At 45.0% G+C, this 26,610-nt stretch overlaps 1 protein-coding gene across 9 annotated transcripts in view; it reads left to right on the top strand.

Moving 5' to 3' along the window:
- Nucleotides 1–8,996: 8,996 nt before the first annotated feature.
- LOC109251784 (cytochrome b5) overlaps nucleotides 8,997–26,610 on the top strand; it is a 103,521-nt gene continuing 85,907 nt past the window's right edge. For 4 of the 9 annotated variants that reach the window (XM_053902839.1, XM_053902840.1, XM_053902838.1 and 1 more), the window contains exon 1: nucleotides 8,997–9,269. In XM_053902839.1, the coding sequence (XP_053758814.1) occupies nucleotides 9,141–9,269 (129 nt within the window). In that variant the 5' untranslated portion in view covers nucleotides 8,997–9,140. The remainder of the gene's footprint in view (nucleotides 9,270–26,610) is intronic. The other 5 variants (XR_008422318.1, XM_053902842.1, XM_053902841.1 and 2 more) reach the window with 4 other exon arrangements.

Genomic DNA, 26,610 nt, shown 5'->3' with positions numbered 1-26,610 from the left:
TACATGGTGGTAAATTATGTTTTTGCTTCCTTTAGCAAAGTTCATTTGAATATTCTGGCCCTGCTATAAGAAAGCAAAGAGAGAGCTATGTATCCATATTTCTGCCAGAGTGCCGAGGAAGAGAGTAGGGTGATGGCAGGTGGCAGGGAGTGATACAGTAATCAGTGATAGAATCAGGAAAAGAAGGATACCTAGAGACTAATCTTTACTTCCTTCTAGCATCAACCTTACAGGTCCTAAATGATATTTTTGTTCGGGTAGGGAACTTTCTGACATGGGGATTCCAGCTTGCAAGAACTCCATTGCCCTCTTCATCATTCACATTACTTGTACACTTATGCGGATGCATTGAGCACTTTGGGTAGGTCCTATATGTGCACATTTTTCATTTTAACTGTTATCATGCTGCTGCAGCAATTTTAGACTCTCTCTGTTTCCTAGGCTGGGAAAGAAAGAAAACAATTTTACCTTTAGTAGATGTCTCAGGAAAAGCTAGAAAACTTGGCTAGTTCTCTTGCTAGTGACAGATAAATAAATTAGTTCACGTTTTTCTGTATGGTTGTAATAAAAGTATATTTCCAGGTTCTTACATGCCATCTTCTATATCACATTTGTACCTATGTTCATTCAAAAATGCTTATGGAGCACATACTAAGTGCTAGGCCCTGTGCTGGAGACATAGCTATGACCAAACTGTACCTTCCCTCAAGGAACTCTGGGCCCAGTGAGAAAGACAGACCCGTAGAATGACGACTTAGTGAGTGTGTGATAGAGATGATCAGAGAATCAAGGAATACTGAGAGGGCACTAGTGGGAGGGAAAGTGTGATCAGCACATGCCTCCTCCATTGGTGACCCCTAGGCTGAATCAGAAAGGGTCCTGAGTCCTAGACCAAGAAAAAGGAGTTGGGAGGAAGGAGTAAGAACGATACTCTGGTAGAGAAGGGGGCTTGAGCAAGGGTATGGAAGTGAGGAAAGGATGCTCTAGCTCCAGGGATCTAAAAATAGCTCACTGTTGCTAGGCTGTAGGCTTGGGATGGAAATGGCAAATGATAAAGCTGGAGAGAGGAAGATTTTGGATGCTCTGGTAAGGAATTGGAACTTTAGTTATTGGAAGACATTGGAAAGTCTTAGGCAAGAAGTGATGTGGTCAGATTTTAATTTTAGACTCACTGTTCTATGGAATATGAGACTGAGGAATTGGAGACTAGAAGGAAGAAGAACCTGTTGAGATATTGTAAGCAGGTAGTAGGCAACTAATCATGAAAGGCAGATCTGGCAAAATGGTACTAGGAATAAAAGAGAAGAGCACTCATTAGATGTTTATGAGGAAAAATCTCTGGGATGCAGTGATAGAATCAATTTTGAGGATGACCTGGATGATTCACAAGCTTCTGACTTAGGAACACCAGCAACTGAATTTCATAGAACTGTCTGGAACCCTAAACCCTTTACAAAGTTAAATAGGATATCTGGAATTTTCCTTATCTATACCATCTTACTCTTGTTCTATTTACTTGTGGTAGAGACAAAAAGAGATTTTTAAAAATAAGTTTAATATTGCAGCCATGTTCTACAATCAAATATTTACTCTCATTATTTGCCTACTCCTAAAGATGTATTTATAAGGAAAATGTGCCTAAGAATGTATTTACAATAAGATAACCTGCATATAATTAACTTGTCATTGTTTGAAGTCGGTGAGGAAAATTGCCCTACCTGTGCAATGAACTTCAGACATTTGTATGAGATTTGTGGTCAGATAATACCCATTGCTCTCTACTTTTCATTTCTGCTGCTGCAGTCCAATTGATCAGAGATTCTCAATTGACATTTGGTATTATAAATATACATGGATAAAAACAACTTCAGTCATAGGTGCTTTATTTGAAAGTGAATAAAAATATACAAAATTTAGAAAATTTTAGATATTATTGTTAATAGATAGGAAATTATTGAGGGATCAACCAAATAGTCTATACATATTAGAGATTTAGATATTTTTGAAGGAAAAAGTTAACGTATGCTAATATAGTACTTAAAAGACCTGGATAGTTTTCCGGACAAACAGAAAGAAAAACTAAAGGAATTTGTGACCACTAAACCAGCCTTACAAGAAATATTAAAGGGGACTCTTTGGGGAAAAAAGGACCAAAAACAACAAAAACTAGAAAGTAACAGAGAACATCACCAGAAACACCAACTTTACACAAGGCACTATGTTAATATCTATCAATAATCACTCTGAATGTAAATGGAATAAATGCTCCAATCAAAAGACATAGGGTATCAGAATGGATAACAAAAACAAGACCCATCTATATGCTACCCAGAAGATACTCATTTTAGACCTAGAGACACCCACAGATTGAAAGTGAAGGGATGGAGAACCATCTATCATGCTAATGGATGTCAAAAGAAAGCCAGAGTAGCAATACTTATATCAGACAAACTAGATTTTAAACCAAAGACTAACAAGAGATGAAGGGCATTACATCATAATTAAGGAGTCTGTCTATCAAGAAGATCTAACAATTGTAGATATTTATGCCCCTAACTTGATAGAAACCAAATATATAAATCAATTAATCACAAACATAAACTCATTGATAATAATACAATAATAGTAGGGGACTTTAACACCCTGCTTACAGCAATGGACAGAAATTCAACAAGGAAACAATGGCTTTGAATGACACACTGGACCAGATGCACTTAGGAGGTATATTCAGAGTATTTCATCTTCAAGCAGCAGAATCACATTCTTTTCAAGTGCACATGGAATATTCTCCAGATTATATCACATATTGGTTCATAAATCATCCCTCAACAAGTACAAAAAGATTGAGATCATACCTTGCATACTTTCAGACCGCAATGCTATGAAACTTGAAGTCAACCACAAGAAAAAATTTGTAAAGACCATCAATGTATGGAGGTTAAAGAACATCCTACCAACGAATGAATGGGTTAACCAGGAAGTTAAATAAGAAATTAAAAAGTACATGAAAGCAAATGAAAATGAAAACACAACTGTCCAAAACCTTAGGAATGAGGCAAAAACAGTCCTAAAAGGGAAGTATAATGCAATACAGGCTTACCTCAAGAAGGAAGAAAAGTCTCAAATACACAACCTAACCTAACACCTAAAGGAGCTAGCAAAGGAACGGCAAATAAAGCCTAAAGCCAGCAGAAGAAGGAAAATAATAAAGATTAGAACAGAAATTAAATGACAATAGAAACAAAGATAATGGTAGAACAGATCAATGAAACTAAGAGCTGGTTCTTTGAAAGAATTAATAAAATTGATAACCCCCAGCCAGACTTATCAAAAAGAAAAGGGAAAGAACCCAAATGAATAAAGTCATGAATGGAAGAGATTACAACCAACACCATAGAAATACAAACAATTGTAAGGATATTATGAAAAGTTATATGCCAACAAATTGGGCAATCTGGAAGAAATGGACAAATTCCTAGAAATGTACAAACCACCAAAACTGAAACAGGAAGAAATAGATAATTTGAACAAACCCATAACCAGCAAAGAAATTGATTTGGTAATCAAAAATCTCCCATCAAACAGAAGTACAGAGCCAGATGGCTTCCCAGGGTAATTCTACCAGACATTTACAGAAGAGTCAATATCAATTCTTCTCAAACTGTTCCAAAAAAATAGAAATGGAAGGAAAACTTACAAACTCATTCTACGAGTCCAGCATTACCTTGATTCCCAAACCAGACAAAGACCCAACTAAAAGGGAGAATTATAGGCCAATATCCCTGATGAACATGGATGCAAAAAATTTCAACAAGGAATTAGCAAATGGAATGCAATATACATGAAAAGAATTATTCACTATGATCAGTGGGATTTATTCTTGGGCTGCAGGGGTGGTTCAATATTTGCAAATCAACCAGTGTGATACACTACATTAATAAAGGATAAGAACTATATGATCCTCTCAATAGATACAGGAAAAACATTTGACAAAATACAGCATCAATTCTTGATTAAAATCCTCAACAAAGTAGGGATAGATGGAACACACCTCAACATCATAAAAGCCATACACGAAAGACTCACAGCTAATATCCTCCTTGGGGAAAAACTAAGATTTATCTACAGTCAGGAAGAAGATAGGGAAATAAACTCTCACCATTATTATTTAACGTAGTACTGGAAGTCTTAGCCTCAGCAATCAGACAACAAAAAGAAATAAAAGGCATCCAAGTGGGCAAGAAAGAAGTCAAACTTTCACTACTTGCAGACAACATGATACTACATAGAAAACCTGAAAGATGCCACCAAAATATTGCTACAAGTAATACACATATTCAGCAAAGTCACAGGATATAAAATAAATGTATGGAAATCTGTTGCATTTCTATATACCAATAATGAAGTAGCAGAAAAATAAATCAAGGAATCAATCCCATTTACAATTGCACCAAAACCCATAAGATACCTAGCAAGAAACCTAACAAAGAGGTAAAAGATCTGTATGCTGAAAACTATAGAACACTTATGAAAGAAACTGATAATGACACAAGGAAATGGAAAGACATTCCATGCACACGGATTGGAAGAACAAACATTGTTAAAATTTCTATACTATCCAAAGCAATCTGCACATTAATGAAGTCCCGATCAAAATAACACCAGCATTTTTTTCAGAGCTAGAACAAACAATCCTAAAATTTGTATGGAACCATGAAAGACCCTGACTAGCCAAAGCAATCCTGAAAAAGAAAAGCAAAGCAGGAGGCATCAGAATTCTGTACTTCAAGCTACATTACAAAGCTGTTATCGTCAAGACAGTATAGTATTAGCACAAAAAACAGAAACATAGATCAATAGAACAGAATAGAAAACCCAGAAATGGACCCATAACTGTATGGTCAACTAATCTTCAACAAAGCAGAAGAGAATACCCAATGGAAAAAAGACTGTCTCTTCAGCAAGTGGTGCTAGGAAACTGGACTACTTCTTTATACCATACACAAAAATAAATTCAAAATGGGTGAAAGACCTAACTGTGAGACAGAAAACTATCAAAATCCTAGAGGAGAACAGAGGTGGGCTCTTTGACTTTGGTTGCAGCAACTTCTTACTAGACATGTCACTGGAGGCAAGGGCAACAAAAGCAAAAATGACCTATTGGGACTTCAGGAAAAAGCTTCTGCACAGTGAAAGAAACCATCAACAAGACTGAAAGGCAGTGTATTGAATGGGAGAAGATATTTGTAAATGGCACATCTGATAAAGGATTACTATCCAAAACCTATAAAGAATTTATCAAACTCAACACCCTAAAAACAAATAATCCAGTTAAGAAATGGGAAGAACACGAGTAGACATTTTTCCAAAGAAGACAGCTAGATGGCTAACCAGACATATGAAAACAATGTCAACATCACTCATCAGGGAAATACAAATCAAAGTCAAGATGAGATACCACCTCACACCTGTCAGAATGGCTAAAATTAACAACACAAACAAGTGTTGGCAAGGATGCAGAGAAAGAGGAACCCTCTTTGCACTGTTGGTGGGAATGCAAACTGGTGCAGCCACTCTGGAAAACAGTATGGAGGTTCCTCAAAAAGTTAAAAGTAGAACTACCCTATGACCCAGCAATTGCACTACTAGGTATTTACCCAAAAGATACAAAAATACATATTTGGAGGGGTAACATGTACCCCAATGTTTATAGCAGCATTATCAACAATAGTCAAACTATGGAAAGAGCCCAAATGTCCATGGACTGATGAATGGATAAAGAAGATGTGTATACACAATGGAGTATTGCTCGGCCATCAAAAGGAATGAAATCTTGTCATTTGCAACAAAGTGGATGGAGCTAGAATGTATTATGCTGAGCGAAATAAGTTAGAGAAATACAAATATAGTATGATTTCACTCATATGTGGAATTTAAGAAACAAAACAGATGAACATATGGGAAGGGGGAGAAAAAGAGGGAAACACACCGTAAGAGTCTCTTTACGATAGAGAACCACCTGAGGGTTGATGAAGGGAAGCAGGTGGGGGGGGGGGGCGAGAGCGCGAAATGGGTGATAGGCATTAAGGAGGCTACTGGTTGTGATGAGCACTGGGTGTTTTAGGTAAGTGGCGAATCACTAAATCCTACTCCTGAAAACAATATTACACTATATGTTAACTAACTAGAATTTAAATAAAAATTTGAAGAAAAAAAAAGACCTGGAAATAATGCAAATTATCTGTGTAGATATTGTATTTGTATTGGGATTCCATCTTTGCTGAAGTGTCCATTTGTTTGAGGGAACCAGCTCTCTATGGTTATACCTATATAATGACAAATATAATTATCAATGGGTAGGAAAAGGCTGTTCAAGCACATTTTATGCATGAGTGACAGAAAGAATTAGAACATTAAAAATATAATCAGGATTGCTTATTTTTGCCCTACAGTGGAAGAAGACTGACTGCTTTTTATGGTGTATTTTTACCTGAGGAAATTTAGGAGTGGATTTGGCTTTTGTAAATGTTTACAAAAATGTCTTTGCCAGGGGAAGTCAGGAGGAGTTTGTGAATGTTTGTGTTCCTTCAATTTCTCAGGTTTGTTTGCAAATTTGCCTAGATTTACTTCACTTTGGAGTACCTGCCAGATAAAATGTTTCCTCATACCTGTGTTTTAGAACAAAGAAGTCTTGTTGAGTAATAATCATAGCACTAGCTAAAATCTATTGATTGATTTCTATATGCCAAACCTTGTGCTAAGCATTTTACAAGCATTGGCTTAGAACAGTTAACTGACTAACTCATGGATCAACTGAACAGTTATGTATCTGATAAGTCACTCAACCAGGGGCTGATCCAGATCACTATAGCTGAAGTTTTGTTTTTAACCACTTCTGGAGTTGGAACTGGGACTGAAATCTGGAACAGTATTGACGTTGTATTACAGATGTAGCCATGACTTCAAGAGGCTCATTGCTCTGCTAGAAGTCATGGGGAGAATCAGCAGTTTTGAGAACTGTTAGGGAATCTGTTAGTATAATCTGGTTTACTATTTTTAAAGTGTATAGGAAAGGTATAACACTAAATGTATACATTTGAAAAGAGAAAACATCTCAGATCAATAATTTAAACTCTTGCCCTGTAGCAACTAGAAAAAAAAAAAAAGGGAAAACAAACACAAAGCAAGCAGAAGGAATAATAAAGAACAGAAATTAATGAAATTGAAAAAAGAAAAATAGAGAAAATCAGAGACAAAAAGCTGGCTCTTTGAAAAGATCAGCAAGACTGACAAACCTCTAGTAAGGCTGACAACAAAAAAATGAGAGAAGTCACAAATTACTAGTATCAGGAATTAAACAGGATATCAATATAAACCCTGCAGACATTAAAAGGATAGTAAGGGACTATTATGAACAACAGCACACATAGATTTGACAATTTAGGTGAAATGGATCAATTCCTCAAGAAGTATAAACTATCACAAGTCACCCAGTCTGAAATAGATCATTTGAATAGTCCTGGAACTGTTATGGAAATTAAATTCATGAATTAAAACCTTCCGAAAAAGAAATTTGCAAGCCCATATGGTTTCGCTGGAGAATTCTACCAAACTTTTAAAGAACAATAAGACCAATTCTACACAATCTCTTCCAGAAAAATGGAAAAAAAGGAATAAGTCATTCTATGAAGCCACTATTACTCTGATACCCAAACCAGACAAATACAATGCATGAAAGAAAACTACACACCAGTATCTCTCATAAACACAGATTCAAAACCTCTTTAACAAAGTATAATTTAGCAATAAACAAGTGGGGTTTATTCCAGAGATGCAAGGATGGTTCAATATGTGAAATCCAATGTATTCTGTCATATGTAAAGGCTAAAGAATGTTTGGAATGTTTGGAAAAGTGTTTCCTTCTCCATGGCCATGTATTCCTATGGAGGAGGTAAGCAGGGGGGAAGGGAACTCACATTTATGAGGCTCTAATGTGGAAGAGCTGTGTTGAGTCCCTAGAACCATGACCTGGATGTGTAACTTGTGTAGGTCTTTTTGGAATGAACTATTAATGCTGAAAAGGGCCTTAATAAATGTCGGATTACTTTATCACAGGCTGGGATTTCAAGTCCCCCTCCCCCCCCTTTTTTTTTAATCAAACGTTTGTAAATCTTACTAGGAGTGCTCAGCTAGGGAGTTGGTATTCCAGAGTCCATTCAAAGTGCTATGGATCCTTTAGGATTTATGTAAACAATATACTGTTGAGACAAGACAGGGCATTCATGCAAGTACTCGCCTATCTGAAGCGGAGAAGTGCTTCAGATCTTTAGGAATAATTAGGACTTTTTGCTTTGTATAGAACAAATAATTCCCCCCCCCCCCCTTTTTTTTTCCCCTGTGAGAAATGGGCAAGCCTGGGGTGCGGAGAGTGTCAAGCAAAATTACAGAGCGACGGTTCTGGCCAGCACACTGTTTGCTGAGGCGGAGTGATGGCACTATGTGTTTTTACGTCCCCGAGGCTAGTTAACAGTTTAATAGTTAACAGACTCGCTGCGGAGAGCCTTTGTTACACAGTGACAGCCAGGACTGGCTGATCTGATCCGAGGGCGAAGTCGCAGTGATGCGCAGTGCGCTGGCCCTGGCTGACCCTCCTCCGACGGCCACCCAGCGGGGCCGGATCTTCCCGCGCACTGCTGCCCCCATCCCCGCTCCCGCCGGGCGCCTCCTACTCTCTCTCTCCCGCGCTGTCCGCCCCGCGTCCCGCTGCCTTCTGCGCAAACGCACGGGAAGCCCCGCCCCACCCCGCCGCGCGGTCCGCCTCACTGGCCACGCCCTCAGCGCGCTCCAGCTACAAGGTTTGGGAAGGGAACCTTCTGCAGCCAGTCAACACCCGCGCGCTGGGCGGGGGCGCTCTCGGGTTGGCGGAGGTTGTCGGCCGTGGGCGGGCCCATTGAGTGACAGGAATTCCGTCCAGTCATCGGAGGCCGTGCGCCACCGCCCCCTCCGCGGCGCGGGCCGCCCCGCTCTGGGCGCTGGGCCGGGGCTCCGGGAATGTCCCGGGCCCAGCTAGCTGAGACGCGCGCCCCGCTTCGCCCGGCTCGGCTGGTGTCTGCGCGGCCTGAGGCCCACCGCGTTCCGAAATGGCCGAGCAGTCGGACCAGACCGTCAAGTACTACACCCTGGAAGAGATCCAGAAGCACAACCACAGCAAGAGCACCTGGTTGATCCTGCACCACAAGGTGTACGATTTGACCAAGTTTTTGGAGGAGGTGAGTTGGTGAGACGTGACGCCGCCTGGGGTTTGGGGTTTCCGTGCGGCGACCGGTCTGTCGTTCGCGGCGCGGCGGGGTTGACGCGGGCGGCAGTGTGGAGTGTGCTCGCCCGTGTGTGCGCCCGGCTCTGCACACCTGAGCGTTCCTCGCTTCTGCACATCTGCGTGTACATACCTGTGCGTCCACACCTGGGAGCGCGCCCCCGGAGTCTGCGCACCTGTGCGCGCACACTTGGGAGCGTTCCGCGGCGCTTCGGCCAGCGTCGCCGCCGGCGAGCCATTGTAGCAGCCCGCGGCGTGCCCACTTCGGGCAGAAACTGCCTCCCTTCGCGGGTGCGGAGGAGAGCACCACTTAGCACTTAGCGGGAAGCGAAATCGGTCTGGAGCTGTTTCCCTAGGAGAGGGCGCAGCTGCGGAAGGATTTTGAAGGGATCCTTTTATGAGTTTGCATAAACGGGGTCTCCATCGCAGACAGGGATCGTCCTATTTCTGTTATTCCGGGAGTGGATTTCCAGTAGAGAGAGGCCGGTTGGATAGCACCCATCCTGAGAACGGTGGGATCCCACAAGAGAGGACCCTGAATTCAGAGGTCGGGGTGTGTCCCCGGGCCCCCCGTCCCCCACCGTCCATGCCCACCCTGTTCCCCAGGAGGGAGCGCGGTGATTGTTAACCGCATCCAGAGAGGACTTTACAGCGAGGTAGTGCTGGACTCCGGGAACTAGGAAGTCAACCCGCGGCCTGTGGGAGGCTTTGGTGAAGAAGGAAGGAAGAAGGATAGGGTAGTGAAAACTGCCAGTGGGACTTGATCCTTAGCTTTGGAAGTTATAAGATAAGTTTGCCTAACGTAAAAGAAAACATTCCTTTGATAAGATTCTTTGCATTAGGTTATAAGTTTTGCGGCAAATTCTAAGACGCTTTTCTTTGCTACCTCTGGATTTGTTTTTGTCACTGTGCGGGGGTTTGAATCATAAATCTGAACGCAACACTCCCCCTCCTTTATCTCCCCCTGCCCAGGGAATGTTTAGTGCAGGGCATTTTTATATAGTTGGAGGGGAAAATGAAAATAGAGGCCTGGTCTTAGCTGGATTACAATTTACATCAGAGGACTTTTGCAGAAAAGATATTTTAAACTTTTGAAAAGAGTTGAAGCTGATATTTATTGATAAGACATTTTACTCCTAAATCGCCATTTGGTGCCGTGCCAGAAGATAAAATAGCGCCCCGATTTAGGAGTGGTTTAGAGTGGGGAGGCAGATCTGATCTGCCCCTTCCACTGAGCCCGGGCATGTTTGCTGCAACATAAAGTCAGGGCTAATTGATGCCAAAGGTCTGCTTGCAACTGTTTCTTGTTCCTCTCCCATGGTATGTGTGTACTTCAAGAGTTTACGATTCAGCGTGTGCTTTCTTTGTTTCTGTCTGTAAAAGAAAGAACATTCCGGAAAGAGTAATGGGATATTTTTTGAAGGATTTTTTCTTTTTCCTATTTTGGGCGGTTCGGTCCTGTACATTGTGTTGTACAGGTGGCTTCCCTGGCCTGCTCACCCCTCCCCACCCCCCCTTGTCAGCACTCCCTGCCCCAGTTGTGACCACCAAAATGTCTCCGGTATTATTGCCAAATGCTCCCAAATCCGTCCCAGTGGAGAATCACTGTCATAAAATGTATTCTGGATAACTTTAAGGGTAAATTTCTTGGGAGATCATAAGAAGCTGAAGACTATTAAACTTTAAACCACTTACATTTCATTCTGGTGAGGCAGGAAAGAGGACATTGCACAAAATTTTCTAACTTGTAAGAGACGTGCACAAGCTGTTGGGTGGGTAAGTTAGCCAGCGGCCAATTCCATGATTTCCCTGCTTTCAGTACTCTCTCTCAAAGTAGCCTGAGAATGTCTGTTTATCACTATTACTGGAGAACTAACACAGTGAGATAAGTAAAAGTTACTTACAGTGCAGTAAATGAAAACGAGTATATGGTGGTTCCGGTTTCTTTTCTCAATTGATACCTGGTAAAATGCTCCCCATTGTAGCCTGTGACCTGAGTTTGGAGCCCCGCTGCTCTCTGGTAGCTATGCTCTTGCTTTTGACCAGTAAGTTCAGTATCTTCTGGACTCTTAGAGGTACATCTCTCTCAGAAGACTACCACCTGAGAGGAAGAGACATCATTTTGTTTCCAGAAGCTTCTGTTGGCAGAAACAGGAATAGCACAGGAAAAAGCTGGGGTCACTTGAGTCTAGTTCAGCAAGGAGTGGACCCTGGGGGGGGCCTTGGACTCTGTAACAGGGCCTGAAGTCCACAGTGGCAGGCTGGAAAGGACGAGATAGGCTCACAGAGCGGGGTCTGGATCAAGGTAGCCAAGGAAGGTGGCTCACATTTTGAAGTTGGACACAGTGGCAGGACGGCGGGCCTCTCTGGGGTGATACCCCATTCTGGGATCCCTGCCTGTTGCTTCCTGCATCTTTTTTTTTTTTAATTTTTTTTTTTAATGTTTATTCATTTCTGAGACAGAGAGAGACAGAGCATGAGTGAGGGAGGGGCAGAGAGAGAGGGAGACACAGAATCAGAAGCAGGCTCCAGGCTCTGAGCTGCCAGCACAGAGCCCCACGCGGGGCTCGAACTCACAAACCATGAGATCATGACCTGAGCCGAAGTCAGTCTCTCAACCGACTGAGCCACCCAGGCGCCCCAGCTTCCTGCATCTTGAACACAATTCCTCTCATTCAGAGAGCTTCCGCAGGACACTTTGCCAGGTGTAATTCTTCCTAGATCCCTCCTGTTTCCATCATTTTATTAGGCCAGTGCTGTTGATCTCCTACCTTCTTTTTTTTTTTTTTTTTTAATTTTTTTTTTAACGTTTATTTACTACTAAGAGACAGAGAAACAGAGCATGAGCATGGGAGGGGCCGAGAGAGGGAGAGTCACAGAATCTGAAGCAGGCTCCAGGCTCTGAGCTGTCAGCACAGAGCCCGACGTGGGGCTCGAACCCACGAGCTGTGGGATCATGACCTGAGCCAAAGTCAGACACCCAACTGACTGAGCCACCCAGGCGCCCCTCTCCTACCTTTTGACATAGAAAGGAGACCAGGATATCTGTCTCTTCCCTCCTTGCCCTGCCCCCTTTCTTCCATCATTTAAAAAGTTCCAGATTTCAGGAAGCCTTTGTTTGCTAATTAAAGAATGTTCCGCTTTCCCTAATTTATGTATTAAGTATGAAAGGTATTTCACTATTTCGGAAGGGGAGGGGGCTTCCTACCTCTAAAGGGAACTTTCCATCATTATGGGTGAGATCTCCCTGTACTATGAATTTACACATCCATATGGATAGCAAGACTTTTCATGACTGAGTATCTTCTCCTTTCAGAACATCCTACGTTTATATGCATAGCTCCATTCATGTTGAGAAAATGTGTAGTGTGATGGGTGGAAGGGGGTACTGCTCTACCACCCACCCCCTGCCTCAGATGCCTTATTTTAAGGTGAGATGGGAGGATGATGATAGCGTCTACTTCACAGGGTTATTGTAGGAATTAAACAGCAATTCGGGTTAAACACAAAACACAACAGCTGACGTATGGGCCATGCCCGGGTAAACGCAGACTCCTGTACTAGTTTGGGGCAGGGTAGGCTGGTGGCTTTTCTTCTGTAGTATCCTGTGTCGCTGAGGGTCAATAGGAGATTGTAGGTAAAGGTGTAAATCTGGCAGGTGATGTTGAAATGAGAGAGGATTATCCAAATTCTAGCCTTCCAGTCTCGAGGGCACAGGTGAAGTTTCTAAGTTGTGTAACAAGCTTTATCTCTTGAAATAATGGCCTTAAAAAACTGGTTTGTTGTTCAAGAGGAGGGTAGACACCTGAGAGGGAAGACGGGCTCATTATTGATGGCAAGTTAAACAGCAGAGGTGTTTGGTTACTGTCTGATGCTGACCTACAGAATTATGAGCTTTGTTGCCTCCATTTGAACTAGGTTTTTTTTGTTTGTTTGTTTCTCAGCCCTGAGTTCTAGTTTTTGAATTTATATTTGTGAAGTTGGGTTTTGTCATCTGATTACATCAGTCGCAGGACTAACGATTATAGAACTTTGAGGGACAGTGATTTGCAATGAAAACGTAGGCATTTGGTGCCAGGCAAAGAAAATGGTTTGCTTTTCCCTTTCTGTGATTTGGGCGGCAGTATGCGTTCCTTTTTTGAAGGAGCTGTGGGAGGCAAGAAGAAAGTATCTGATAATCGATGAAGTTCTGTTAACTTGCTTTTGGTTCCAGTCAATAGATGTTTAATTTGTGAAATCCATCTCTTCCTGAAAAATGTGGTAGAGAATAACGTCTTTGTGTCACGTTGCCCCCTTTTTGACGGGATCAAAATGGAGACTTGTTTCTACAGACCATTTTCTGGTCATCCTGGATGCTGATGCTCTGTGTCTGTGCCACGGATGTTCCTTAACAGCATTCTGCTTCACAGAGCTGTCGGCTCATTTTTGCTCAGAGACTTTTGTTTTGTTGTAGGGATTTACTTTTTGTTATTTTCTTTGAACATGGCTACCTACTTTGCAGAAATCAGTGGTTCTGGGTCTGGGGGACCTCAGTTCTCCTGGACCCAGGAAGAGAGTGTAAGTGCTTGAAATTCTGAGAAACACAGAAGATGTACCCTTGATATGGGGTGATATATATTGAGGGCTAAAATCCTAAGTACCTTTCCTTTTTTCAAGGGACTTTGATAATATTCTAAATCTGGTACAGTGGTTGCAAATACGTCTTGAATGAGTATAAAATGGGAATGTTATTATTTCACATACATAGTTTGGTAAATAAAACTTAGAAAATATGAGGTCTTTAGGAGGAAAACGTAAGGGGATCCTTAGGGGTGAAGGTGGCTCGGGCGTCTTGGGGAAACAGGTGGAGAGAGCCACATCTCACAAGGCTACTTGGGGAATGTGAGTCTGGGCGCAGAGCCTCTTATATTCCTACATTTGTTGTTTTCTATTTTTTTTGTGATAACTTTTTGCTACTTTTGAGAAGAGGTTTCAAGAGTGCCCGTGAGTTACTTTATTTTGGAACATTCAGAACAACAACAGAACAACACTTGTTAATTCTTGTTTTTTATTTATCTTTAAGGTGGATGGAAATTCCAAAGGAAGGGGGACTAGATTATGCAGGCCAGTTTGGCTAAATCAAGGGGCAAATCACGCTCCTTTCTACTTAGTGCAGCTGTCTGGTATTCCAAAAGTCCTCCCAAACCATAGAAGACCACCAGTGAAGACCTTTTACTATAATGGGGTCTGAACAACGCAGGTCCCACTAGACATCAATAGGAAGTGTTGGATGGGGGTTAAGAAAACTAGACCTGATTTGGGATGAGTCAGGTCAATTCCCTACATCATTTCTTTATTCTTAAATGGGGAACATTCTGTCTTCTGCATCAGGTTTGTGAACATTATAGAGTATGTGTGAAAACCCTTGGAAAAGTAAGTATTTTGACTAGGATAAAGTTTTCTTATAAGTTAAGCATTATAATTATTTTTTGTTGTGTGGATGGTCCAATATTTCTGGAGTAGGCACATATATCAAAGTATAATGTGAAAAGCAAAAATGGGCCCAAGTACAAATAATTCACTTGAAATATAATTTTTTTAGAAATATGTGCTAGGCTTGATGGGATATCATCTCTTTTCTGGAGCTGTTAAAAGTATGACTTTATTGCTTTTGGGGGAAAAGAACACACGATTACTAAAGGAATTGGACAGTGCGGAAAAGAGCAAGGGAAGAATCAAAACTGCCCAGAGTCCCACTCCCCGAGGTGACCCCTGTGAACGTCTTGGTGAACGTTGTCCCCGCGAGCTGTGTGCACACCCACCCTTGTACGTGGATTTGTTTCACACCAATGATAGAATACTCTGGGGGCTGTTTTGTAATCTGTCCCCGTCCCCCCGTGTGTGGAGGGCACCATTCTACTTCAGCAAATCCCACTTTCTGGTTGTTTCCGTCTTACCGAAACGCGTCCTAGAACACACGTAAGCAATCCTCTCTTCTCGTACATCTCGTTGTCCACGTAAGTGTTTATAAGTGGGATTGCCGGGTGAAGAGTTGCACGCTTTCCACGTCTGGTTGCGTCTTCCCGAGGGGCCCGTGGTGATCACCCTCGTGGCCACAACCAGGGCGTACACACCAGGGAGACTTTGCTCCTTCCCCGGGAAGATCCCCCTCCTCCTTCCCTGTGTGATTTGGGTGTGTATTTTTCTCAGAAGGGGTCGTGTCTGGAAATGTGTTTCCCCCCTTTCGCGTGTACATTTTCTTAGAAATGCAGCTGTTCCCAGTAACACCTCGTTTCTCCTGGTGTTTTCAGCACTTGTGCGTGTTGAAGCCCCGAGGCAAGTGGCCGGAGGTGTAGCAGCGGGCTAAAGGAGGGTTTCAGTAGCACTGGCTCCCCCGCCCTTCTCTGTGTCTTTATGAAGCGCGCTGCTTTTCCGTTACCTTTGATTTAAATTTTTTTTTTTTACATTCATTCCTCTTTGAGGGGACAGAGACAGAGCACAAAGCGGAAGAGGGGTAGAGAGAGGGAGGGAGACACAGAATCCGAGGCAGGCTCCAGGCTCCGAGCTGTCGGCACAGAGCCCGACGCGGGGCTCGAACTCACAAACCGCGAGATCGTGACCTGAGCTGAAGTCGGACGCTCAAGCGAGTGAGCCACCCAGGCGCCCCATTCCCTGTTACCCTTTGAACTTGGCGTGTGTATTTCTTAACTGGCTGCTTGTTGTCTTTTACTAAGCCCTGTGTGGGGACCAGGAGAGTGAGTTCAAGATGTGGGACTCAGCTCCCTCAGGGTGAGTAGAATTCGGTCTCAGCCTGTTGGTAAGCGACCTCTGGTTAGTGGCAGCTGACGTCTCACGGATGACGGCAAGAAGTCACTTTCTTGCATGCCCAGAGCTGTGTCCAGGATGGCGCTGAGCTGGCCCTGCTGATGGGGAGGGGCGGGATGCCCAGTGCGTGCGGGGGGAGGAGGAGGAGGGCGGCATTAATGGCTTTGGGCTCCGTCCGGGGTCTTCTGTACTGACTTTCTAGGGGTGGCCACCTGTTGCACTTTGGGCAGTAAAGGCCGAGGGAGTGTTCTGTTCGCGGTGCCTGCTGTTGCTTGTCATGAACACGCTGTTCACTGAGTCTTGCACAGCTCTGCCGAAAATTGGGACACAAAATATACCCAGTGCGCTTTCCTCTCTTTCCTTCTTCAGAAAGTGTTTCCTAAATGTCTTTCCTACCTCCTCCCCTGGTAGAAATCCCAGTGGGCTAACGGTAAAAGGGACAGCCGTGGACACTTACCGAACGTTGATTAGCATGGAGCATGTGCTAGAGAGTCTCCTGAATGCTTTTTGTGCACAGAGCCCTCCTTCGCATTTGCACTTATAATGCTCAAGATGATCCTCCCGGGTTGGTGGTGGTATTCTCCTTCTTAATTTTTTTAATGTTTATTTATTTTTGAGAAAGAGATAGAGTGCAAGTGAGGCAGTGGCAGAAAAGAGAGGGAGCCACAGAATCCGAAGCAGGCTCCAGGCTCCGAGTTGTCAGCACAGAGCCTGACGCGGGGCTTGAACTGACGAACTGCGAGATCATGAACCTGAGCCGAGGTCGGATGCTCGACCCACTGAGCCACCCAGGCACCCCTCTCCCTTTTTAATTTTTTTTCAAACGTTTTTTATTTATTTTTGGGACAGAGAGAGACAGAGCATGAACGGGGGAGGGGCAGAGAGAGAGGGAGACACAGAATCGGAAACAGGCTCCAGACTCTGAGCCATCAGCCAGAGCCTGACGCGGGGCTCGAACTCACGGACCGCGAGATCGTGACCTGGCTGAAGTCGGACGCTCAACCGACTTCTCTCCTTTTTAAAGATGAGAGAAATGTGGTTGGCGGAGTCAGTGTCTTGGTCCAGTCACAAGGCCAGTGAGGACAAAGCCAGGATTTAAGTGCAGGTTGCAGGACTTCCCAGCCCACGTTCTTCAGCTAACTCCCTGACCCAGGGCGTGGGGCCTAAGGTAACTGGGAGAGCTTTAGAAGACTGGAGCCGTCCATTTGGGACCCAGTTGCTGTATTTGCTTTGAGATTTCCACCCGGTGTCTGGAGCTCCACTGCGGGAGCCAGGGGGAAAGCAGAGAGTAGTTGGGAATAGGAAATATTGAACAAAAAAGGAAAACTCTTGGAAGGTCAAGGGCAAAAAAGTGCCTTTCTTTCCGTCTTTTGGCATTTTACTATGTTGCCTTCCAGAAGGTGAAGGGAAACAGGCAGCCGTTCCGGTTTCTCTTTCTCCGCAGGAGGTGACTCTGTTCCTAACACAGATGACACCTCGATGGTCTTACAAATCCATGTGCCCCCACCCCACCCCCCCCCCCCCCCCCCCCCCCCCCCCCCCCCCCCCGTGTCCTTTTGTTTAAGGAAGAGACTTGCTGTTTACATTATGTTAGGTATGTGAAGAGGGTTAAAGGTTGTTTTGGAAAGGCCTCTTAAGTAAGTGCCCTGGGAGGGGTTGTTCTGAATGGAAATCTGATAAGGTTACTACTCTGATAAAATCCCTGCATGGGTTCAGCTAATCCCCCCTTGCCCCTTCCGACCCCCTGGCTGATCGTGGGTCCTTGTCCTTGGAGCTGTAGGTGACACCCGGCCTTGCCTTGTCTGCCTGTGTCACCCTTCCACTTAGTGTCTCAGCCACAGGAGGCCCCCCGCCCTGGGAAGGTCTCCCTCTTCCTTGCCCCTTCCCTTCGGTCTTAGGCCTTTACGGTTGCAGCTGCCACGCGGCTGCAGAATTGGCCAGAGTCTCAGCACATCCTCATGTAGCCCCCGGGATTTTACTGCTTTCACCAAATTGGCGGTTGCTTTGAGTTTTCCGTTTGAGGAACGTATGTTGTTATTTTATTAGAGGATGTCATTTCTACAAGAAAATCAAAAGCTTCGTGTTGTGTAAATAGATTGCCATTTCTCTGTTGAATTCTTTTCAATGGCTTTCTGTGGCCTTTACAATAAAATTGCATCTCTGTGTGCTGGTTTAATAAGGTCTGCATGATCTGGCCCCCACCTCAGCTGGTAACACTATCCCCCTGCCCTCCACCCCTCGCTCAGGCTCTCTGTGTCTCAGAAAAGTCAGGCTTGTTTCTGCTATAAACTTGGGTACGGCTTCCCCTCTGCGTGCTGTGTATTCCCTTGATCACTACCCTCTTGAGATCGCAGCTCAGTATCTTTCCCAGGATGGGGAATCTTCTGTCCTCTCACCTGGCTGTGCTTCTCTGTGAATACTTCAGTCGGTATCTGCTGTTTTTCTTGTTTGCTTGTTTGCAGCCCTTCCCAGCAGACAGCAGGGCCCCTGTCCATCTCATCCTGGCACATAGTAAGTGATCAGTAAATATTCCTTAAGTGGGTGGAGGAAGAGAGCCTGATGGAGGAACACAGACCCATTCTCTCTACTATCTTCTTTTTTCTTTTTTCTCTTTCCATACAAATGGTACATACTAGTTTTATTATGCTGTGGACCTTTCTTGGTCCACAGATGTTTGCCTGGAATTCTGTCCCGGAAGCTTAACATTTAGGAACTGGTGAGTTTTTATTAAGACCATTCAGATTATGACATAGCCTCAGAGCGTGGAGTGTAAGAATGGCCCTGAGCACCACACCTAGGAAGTAAGGAGAAGAAAGCGGAGAGTCAAAGCCGCGGGTTCTCGGCATGGTCCTGCCCAGAGCTAATGACCCCCACTTCCCTCTTCAGCTGCCTGCTGCTCTTTCTTCTGCCTTAACAACCCTCACCCCCCGGCCCACTGGGTGGTTCTCCTGGGCCGTCACACATGCTGATACTGCTGCTGTCCTAAAACACATTCCCACAGCCTGTCTTGACTCTGCTCCCCTCCTGGCCCTCCTTCTTTTCGCTCCCTTGCTTAGTAAAACCCTCTGAAAAGGTTGTTAGGCCTGCTGTCCCCAGTTCGTCTTCGCTCTTCTCTTTTAAACAATTTTCCAGAACCGTTCTTGCTAAGGTCTCCAGTGATGTCCGTTTGCAACTCTCCTCTGCTCGATTCACCTGCACCCCGTGACCAGATGTCCCCCTCTCTTGGAGACGCTCTTTGCACGTGGCTCCGGTGCCCCTTGTCTCCTGGTTTTCCTCCCACCTGCCTCGCCCCGCTCTCTGTGTCCCCTCTGACCTCAGGGTGGGAGTGCCCTCGGGCCCAGTGTTGAACTGAGCCTCCTCATTCAGTGTCCTGACTTGAAACGTGCTGGCAGCTTGTGCATTTTACCTCCAGGGCAAAAAGACCTCTCACCTAGACGTGGGGATTCTCCTACTCCCGGCCTGCTTCACATCTCCACTTAGATGCCCACTAGGCTCCTGACACCTGACATAAAGAAAACTGAGCAGACCGTCCCTCCTAAAACTGGCTCCGTTGTCACTCTTAGCCACTTCGTTCCATGACCGTTCTGCCCATTGGCTCAGGTCAAGAGCCTGGAGGTCACGTCTGACCCTTTTCTCATGTCACACCCTGCGTGAGTCCAGCAGGACATTCTGTGGGCTCCACTTTTATGATGTAGTCAGGTTTTGACCGATTTTTCCCACCTCTTCTGCTACCTCCCTGGTCTGTCTCCACTGCCCCTTGCCCGGTGTTCCTTGCTGGGACAACTTACTCTCACGATAGTAGAGTGACCGTTTATTAATTAATTTGATTATGTTTTTATTATTTTGAGAGAGAGAGAGAGAGAGAGAGAGAGAGAGAAACAGTGTGTGAGTGGGGGAGGGGCAGAGAGAGAGGAAGACACAGAATCCGAAGCAGGCTGTCAGCACAGAGCCCGACACGGGGCTCAAACTCGTGAACCGAGAGATCATGACCTGAGCCCAAGTCGGGTGCTCAACTGACCGAGCCACCCAGGTGCTGCTAGAGTGACCTTTTAAAATGTGAAGTCAGAGCACGTCACTTTCCTGTGTAAACCCTTCCATGGCTAATAACACCACCCTATTTAAGACTGAAGCTATGGCTACAGCCATCAAAGTGCGGTCCTGCAAAAGAGATATTCATAAGTAGATCAGTGGAACAGAGTAGAGAACCCAGAGAGGGACCCATGCACATACTTTCAACTGAGGTTTGACAAAGATACAAAAGCAATTTGATGGGGGAAGGACAGCCTTTTCAAGAAATGGTTTTGGAACAATTGGACGTCAGTAGTTGAAAAATAAATCCTGACTTAAATCTCACACTTGATAAAAAAAAAAAAAATAACCCAAATATAGATCATAGATCTAAATGTAAAGTGTAAAAGATTTTGAAGAGACTTAGGCACAGTTCTTAGACATGACGGTGCAAGTGTGGTCCAAACAGGAACAAAAGGATAAATGGGAGTTGATGAAAATGAAGAATATTTGTTCTTTAAAAGACCTTGTTAAGTGAATGAAATGACAAGCCACTGACTGGCAGAAAATTCTAATTTCCCATCTGACAAGGGACTTAGATCCAGAATGTATAAAGAATTCTCTAAATTCAACAATAAGGAAGCAATCCAAGGCAAAAGACTTGAATAGACGTTTCTTCCAAAAAGACAGATGGATAGCAAATAAACACACGAAAAGTCGTCCATCGTCATTAGCCCCTAGGAAAATGCGAGTTAAAACCACGGTGAGATACCACCAGAAACCTGTTAGAAGGGCTGCGATAAAAAAAAAATACTGGTGACCCAAGTGCCGACGAGGATGGGGCAGTATTGACTCCAGTGGGAATTGCTTCTGAGAATGCACACTGGCACACTCTGGAACTCAACTTGTTTTCAAGAAGTTGAACGTAGGGGCGCCTGGGTGGCTCAGTCGGTTAAGCGTCCGATTCTTGGTTTCGGCTCAGGTCGCCATCTCACGGTTTGGGAGTTTGAGCCCCACGTGGGGCTTTGTGCTGACGGTGCAGAGCCTGCTTGGGATTCTCTCTCTCCCCCCCTTTCTCTCTGCCCTTCCCCCGCTCGCTCTCTCTGTCTCTCAATAATAAAATAATAAAATAATAAAATAATAAAAAACGAAAAGTTAAACGTACACTCATGATGTGACCCAGAGATCACACTCCTAGGCATTTGTCCTACAGAGATGAAAACTGTGTCCGCATGAAAGCCTGTGTACAAGTCTCAGCCACTAGAACAACGCTGGTGTGTGGAGAGGACTCGGCGTTTATGAGGTGAATAATTCGTAGTTCGCCACGGTCAACTATTGGAAAATTGATACAAAATGGCTACTGACTAGTAGCTTTATGTGAAATAGCGCCAAACTGGAAGCAACTGCAGTGTTCTTTGGTGAGCGAGGCTCCACGCGTGGAGTAGAATGATGACTCCGCACTGGAGAGGGAACCGAGCAAGCTGAGCAGGTCTCAAGGGCAGTGCGCTAAGCGGAAAAAGACCGTCTCAAAAGATTGCCTACGGGCCAGTTCCATTTACGGGACCTTCTCAAAATGACCTGATTACAGAGCGAGGAACCGGTAAGTTATGGGGGTGACCAGACGGGCAGGGGGGACCCTTTGTGATGATAGAGCCATTCTGCCTTACGTCAATGGACACGTGGCCCAGCGCTGCAGGCCGGATGCCGGCGCACCGGACCACACGAGTGCCCGCAGCAGCTCCCTGGGAGTCCGTCTGGTGGACCGTGTTCTGCCAGGAAGCCTAGGTGTTGACAATGCTCTGTAGGCCTGCAAGGTCATCCGCTGGAGAAGTCCGGGGGATGGGTTCGTGGCACCTCTCTGTGCTGTTTTCACAGCTGCTTGTGGACAAGTATTTCGATACAGTTAGAAAATACCTTCGCTGGCTCGCCGTCTCTTTCATGGGTGAAGCCAGAGTCTGCTTGATGGCTGCAAGGTCCCACGTCACTCGGTGCCAGGTTCTGTCTCTGCTCTTTCGTGCTGCTGTCTTCTTCCCGTCCTGTCCCACGCCAGGTGTACTGATGCCCCTGTTCTTCCGTGGACATGCCGCGACCCCTCTCACCTTAAGTACCTTGTGCTGGAATTTACTCCCGCAAATACCTGCGCGGCTCACCCGTTTGCCTTCTCAATAAGGCTTGTCTTGACCTGCCCCCCATTTAAAAGTGGAAGTCCGCCTCCACCTCCTGCCCCCCCAACCCCGTCGTGCTGCATCACCTTCTGACAAGCTGTATAATTTCCTCACTGTACGTCTCGCTTATCTGCCTCCCTCTGCTAGGACGTGGGCTCCGTGAGTCTGGTAGCACACGTTTTTCCAGCATACAGAGGAGCATGTATTTTTCTGCCTTATTCTCTGATGTTTCCCAGCAACCCGAACAGTGCTGACAACAATAGAAAGGACTCAACAAGTATTTATTGGATGAATAATTAAAAGTTTGTAAGTGTAAAATATTAGAAAATACAGCAGAGTGGCTATGGGGCTAGCTTGAATACTGTCCTGGCAGCTTGTTTTATTTCTGTCTTGCCCTCAGATACCGCTTTGAGCCAAATTCATTCTTTTTTTTTTTTTTTTTAATTTTTTTTTTTTTAACGTTTATTTATTTTTGAGACAGAGAGAGACAGAGCATGAACGGGGGAGGGTCAGAGAGAGGGAGACACAGAATCTGAAACAGGCTCCAGGCTCTTAGCTGTCAGCACAGAGCCCGATGCGGGGCTCGAACTCATGGACCGCGAGATCATGACCTGAGCTGAAGTTGGCCGCTTAACCGACTGAGCCACCCAGGCGCCCCGCCAAATTCATTCTTAACACTAGCTATGAAGGGAAAACTAGGCCAAGGATTTGAGGGAGAAAATGAGAAAACACAGAACTAACTGGTGCCTCCATCAGCCCTCCTTTCCTTCCCCCCATTCTCGATGCAGGCTGTCCTGTCATCTCATCATTGGGCTCTTCTAACCCGAGGGTGGATCACAGACCGTAGACTGAGTAACGGCCTCTTAGATCACAGCCCGCCTGCCCCTGGGCCCTCAAGTTTGGTGACTGTGCTTATTCTCACGAGGGCCATATGGGGCGCGAGGCAAGCGGTATACTGTTCCAACTCCTCTCCTGGCCTCAGTGTCCCCCGCTCTTTTCCCTTGCTCCATGTCCTGTCTCTTCCCTCTACCCCGAGGTCCTCACCTCAGAATCAGGGACTTAGGATCCTTTCAGAGATCCAAGGATTAGCTCTGTGTGTAGTTAACGTACTTGCTTTATTCTACTGCTGAGAGTTTAGTAACGGTAGAATGAAAAGTATTGGCCACAGGGCATTCTCTTTCTTCAAGGAGAGGAAGTTTTCCCAGCATTCTGTAGGATAATCGCAGGCTCACAGCTGCACCACCTGTCTGTCCTCGTCTTCATGACCTTTAGAATGCTTTCGTGTAGGCAATGTTCATTGTCCTTGCAACATGTGGCTTCTGTTAACTCTTGTCATTTGGTTATATGGCTTCGGACAGTGAGGCTTAGCACGTCTGTGATTTAATCCGCAGAAATCTCTTGAAGGTGAAGGGCTGGGTAGAAAGAGCTGGGGGTCTTCTGGGTTTGTAAACTGGCCTTCAGCAGTTTACGGGGGCCGGGTACCATGCTAGGTTCTGGACAAGCTTCTCTGTGTCCACCTGTTACATGCCGGACATTCTTCTTGTATTGTTTGCTCTCCTGGGAAGGTATGTATGATGTGGAAATGGAAGCTCAGAAGGATCTGGCACCTTCCTGGGTCACGTCACTGAGATGTGGCAAAGCGGGACCTTGTGCGGGTGACAATACTGCCCAGACACAGAAACTGTGAAAGCTGGGGTACAAATCACAACTTCTAGAATACTGACCATGACATGGGGACCTGAGGAGTATAAGAAGGTGGATGTTGGAGCCCACGGAGGTGGTCAGGGAGGTGTCACGAAGGTTAAGGGGCTTGCAGGGACTGAAGAGGGGTCTCATTTTGCATTTTGATAAGTGATATGGGAAGGGATTATTTATAAAGTCGATGGGAGGTGATATGTGCTTAATTCTTCTAATTGCCTCCCCCAATCCAATAACAAACACAAGTGAAAAAACTATCAAACGGGGCATCTTTGTACAGGTGAAATCGGGTTATTTTAGTGCCTGCAGTCCCTCCAGGGTGCCCTTGTGTTTCCTTTGCATAGAGCGTCCCTCCGGGGGGCCCCTGCGGAACAGCTCCTGAACCTTCTTCGCAGGCCTACTTCCCGCATCCCTCCTTACCTAGCGCCCTTGTTGGCCTCCAGCTCCTGTGAGGGGATCCCACCACCTGCTGTGCCGTTAGCAACGGTAGCAGGTGCTTACTGTGCTTAGCTACTGTTTGTCGACATGTCTGTTTGCTCACTTAGACTGTAGCTCCCTGAGGATGGGGGCCATCGTTTACCCATCTTGGAAGCGACAGAACTTGGCATGACACTTGGCAGATGTTTGAGTGAGTAGGATGGGTCTCAGGCTAGCGGGAGAACACAGGGATAGGCCTGGTTTTAAGTTCCATCCCGTGATCTTCGAGGGAAACCAGGAGAAATAATTCAGATGATGCTGTAAGCCTCTGGTCCCTGGGCTTTGAGGATTCAGTGAGAGCCCCTAGGCGGTGCAGAAAAACTGTCCAGAAATTACAGAAAACATATGGTTGGGCTCTTTTTTCTAAATCTTGTATAAATTGTTTACGTTCCAAACTCCTCTGAATTGTTTTCATTTTTGACTTAACTATTAAGAGCTTTAAGATTATTAAAGATAATCTCTTTAAATAAATATTTTTGCCTAGTCATTGTTTATGGACAATATGTTTATTTGACTTTTTTTTTTTTTTTTTTTTTTGGCAGTGTTAAGTGTTTGCATTGGAAGATCCTATTTGAAACTTTAGAACTGGTGGACTTTGGGGCCACATAACATTACATTTAAGTGGGAAGGGTTTTTTTGTTGATGGCCTTTGTTTTGCTTGTTTAAGCAAGCTCTCAGAGGGAATGACTTTGACCTGACACGTTGTGGTTCGGTAGTGCAGATCCGTGTACCCTCCTGAGTTTTTTTTGTCGGGGATAACCTCACACTGGGTAGAACCCCGCGATAGAAGTGTGTTTGTGTCTGGTGAATCTTTCTTAGTTGGTAACCCAAGAAGTCGGAGCAGGTAACAGAATCTCTTGGGGTCTAGAAAAAGTGAGAGAGATTTTCCCCTAACTTCCCCAAACAGAAATTTATGGAGACACTTTATTTTTAAGGGTATCTTACCTAAGGTCACTCTGATCAGAAACATAAAGACGGTCATTTAATTGGCATGTTCAAAAAAGAGCGGGGGAAGACTGAACTACACGTCAGGCACCAGCGTCCTGGTCCCGCCTCCTCCACGATCTGTCAGTGTAACGCTGGGCTTCCTTTCTCTGGGTTCTGGTGTCCTCATCTGTGAATCTCAAGATGTGGAGTCTCTGAAGGTTCTTTCCGACTTGCACTTCTGAGATTTTAACCTTCAGTCTACTTTTTTGAGTCCAGATCTTCAGCTCAGTTTTATGCTTTTGATGCCAGGCTCACCGATAGGGTGGAGGATGGCAGGACTTTCAGGGAGCCGAGAGAGCTTTATTATGAACGCTGGAGCTGTAACGGATTGAGGGCAGTGGGAGGCTGGAAAGGCCCACGTCTGACGGCCCAAGATGAGATGCCCTGGCTCAGCCCAATCCGTGAGGTGGAAGAAAGGGGCAGATTCCTCCTTCCCCTGTTTTTTGTTTTGTTCAAGCCCTCCCTGGATGGATGACCCACCCCCATATTAGGAGGGCAGCCTACCCTAGTCCGCTGATACGAATGCTCATCTCCTCCAGAAACACCCTCTCAGACACACCCAGAAATACCGTTTACTCCGGGCATCCCTGGACGAGTCAGGCTGACACACAAAATGAGCCATCCCACAGCCTTACACGTTTTGCTTTATTCAGAATGATCTCTTCACAAACCCAAGCCTGCCGTGCACATTTCAGCCAGTAAGCGTTCATTGGGATTCATACTCTTGTTAAACTTATTCATCTTTATCCACCGTTTATCCAAATTCTAACTCTTGCCTAGATTATTTTTTAACAACCCCTGCTTTTCCAGACTTCTTTGTTCAGTCAACAGTTAATACTGTTAATCTCTTAATATTGCTCTAATTGTTTACCGTATGTAAAGATCATTGTCCTAACTTGGTTTTACGTTTCTAGACACTGGGAATAATGTTTATTCACATCTTTTATATGCTTTAGGACTTTAGTGCCTGGCACATGGTATTGACAAAATGATGGATGTAGTGGTTAGAATTAATCTCAGATGAACTCCAGGGGCCCCTGGGTGACTCAGTCGGTTAAGCATCGGACTTCTGCTCGGGTCATGATCTCGCGGTCTGTGAGTTCGAGCCCCGCATCGGGCTCTGTGCTGACGGCTCAGTGGCTGGAGCCTGCTTCAGAT

This window comes from Panthera pardus, unplaced genomic scaffold (genome assembly GCF_024362965.1).
Source record: "Panthera pardus isolate Hobbes unplaced genomic scaffold, ASM2436296v1 HiC_scaffold_15, whole genome shotgun sequence".
Classification (NCBI taxonomy): domain Eukaryota; kingdom Metazoa; phylum Chordata; class Mammalia; order Carnivora; family Felidae; genus Panthera; species Panthera pardus.
Note: the sequence above shows the minus strand (reverse complement) of the source record. Positions and strands in the feature narration are given on the sequence as shown.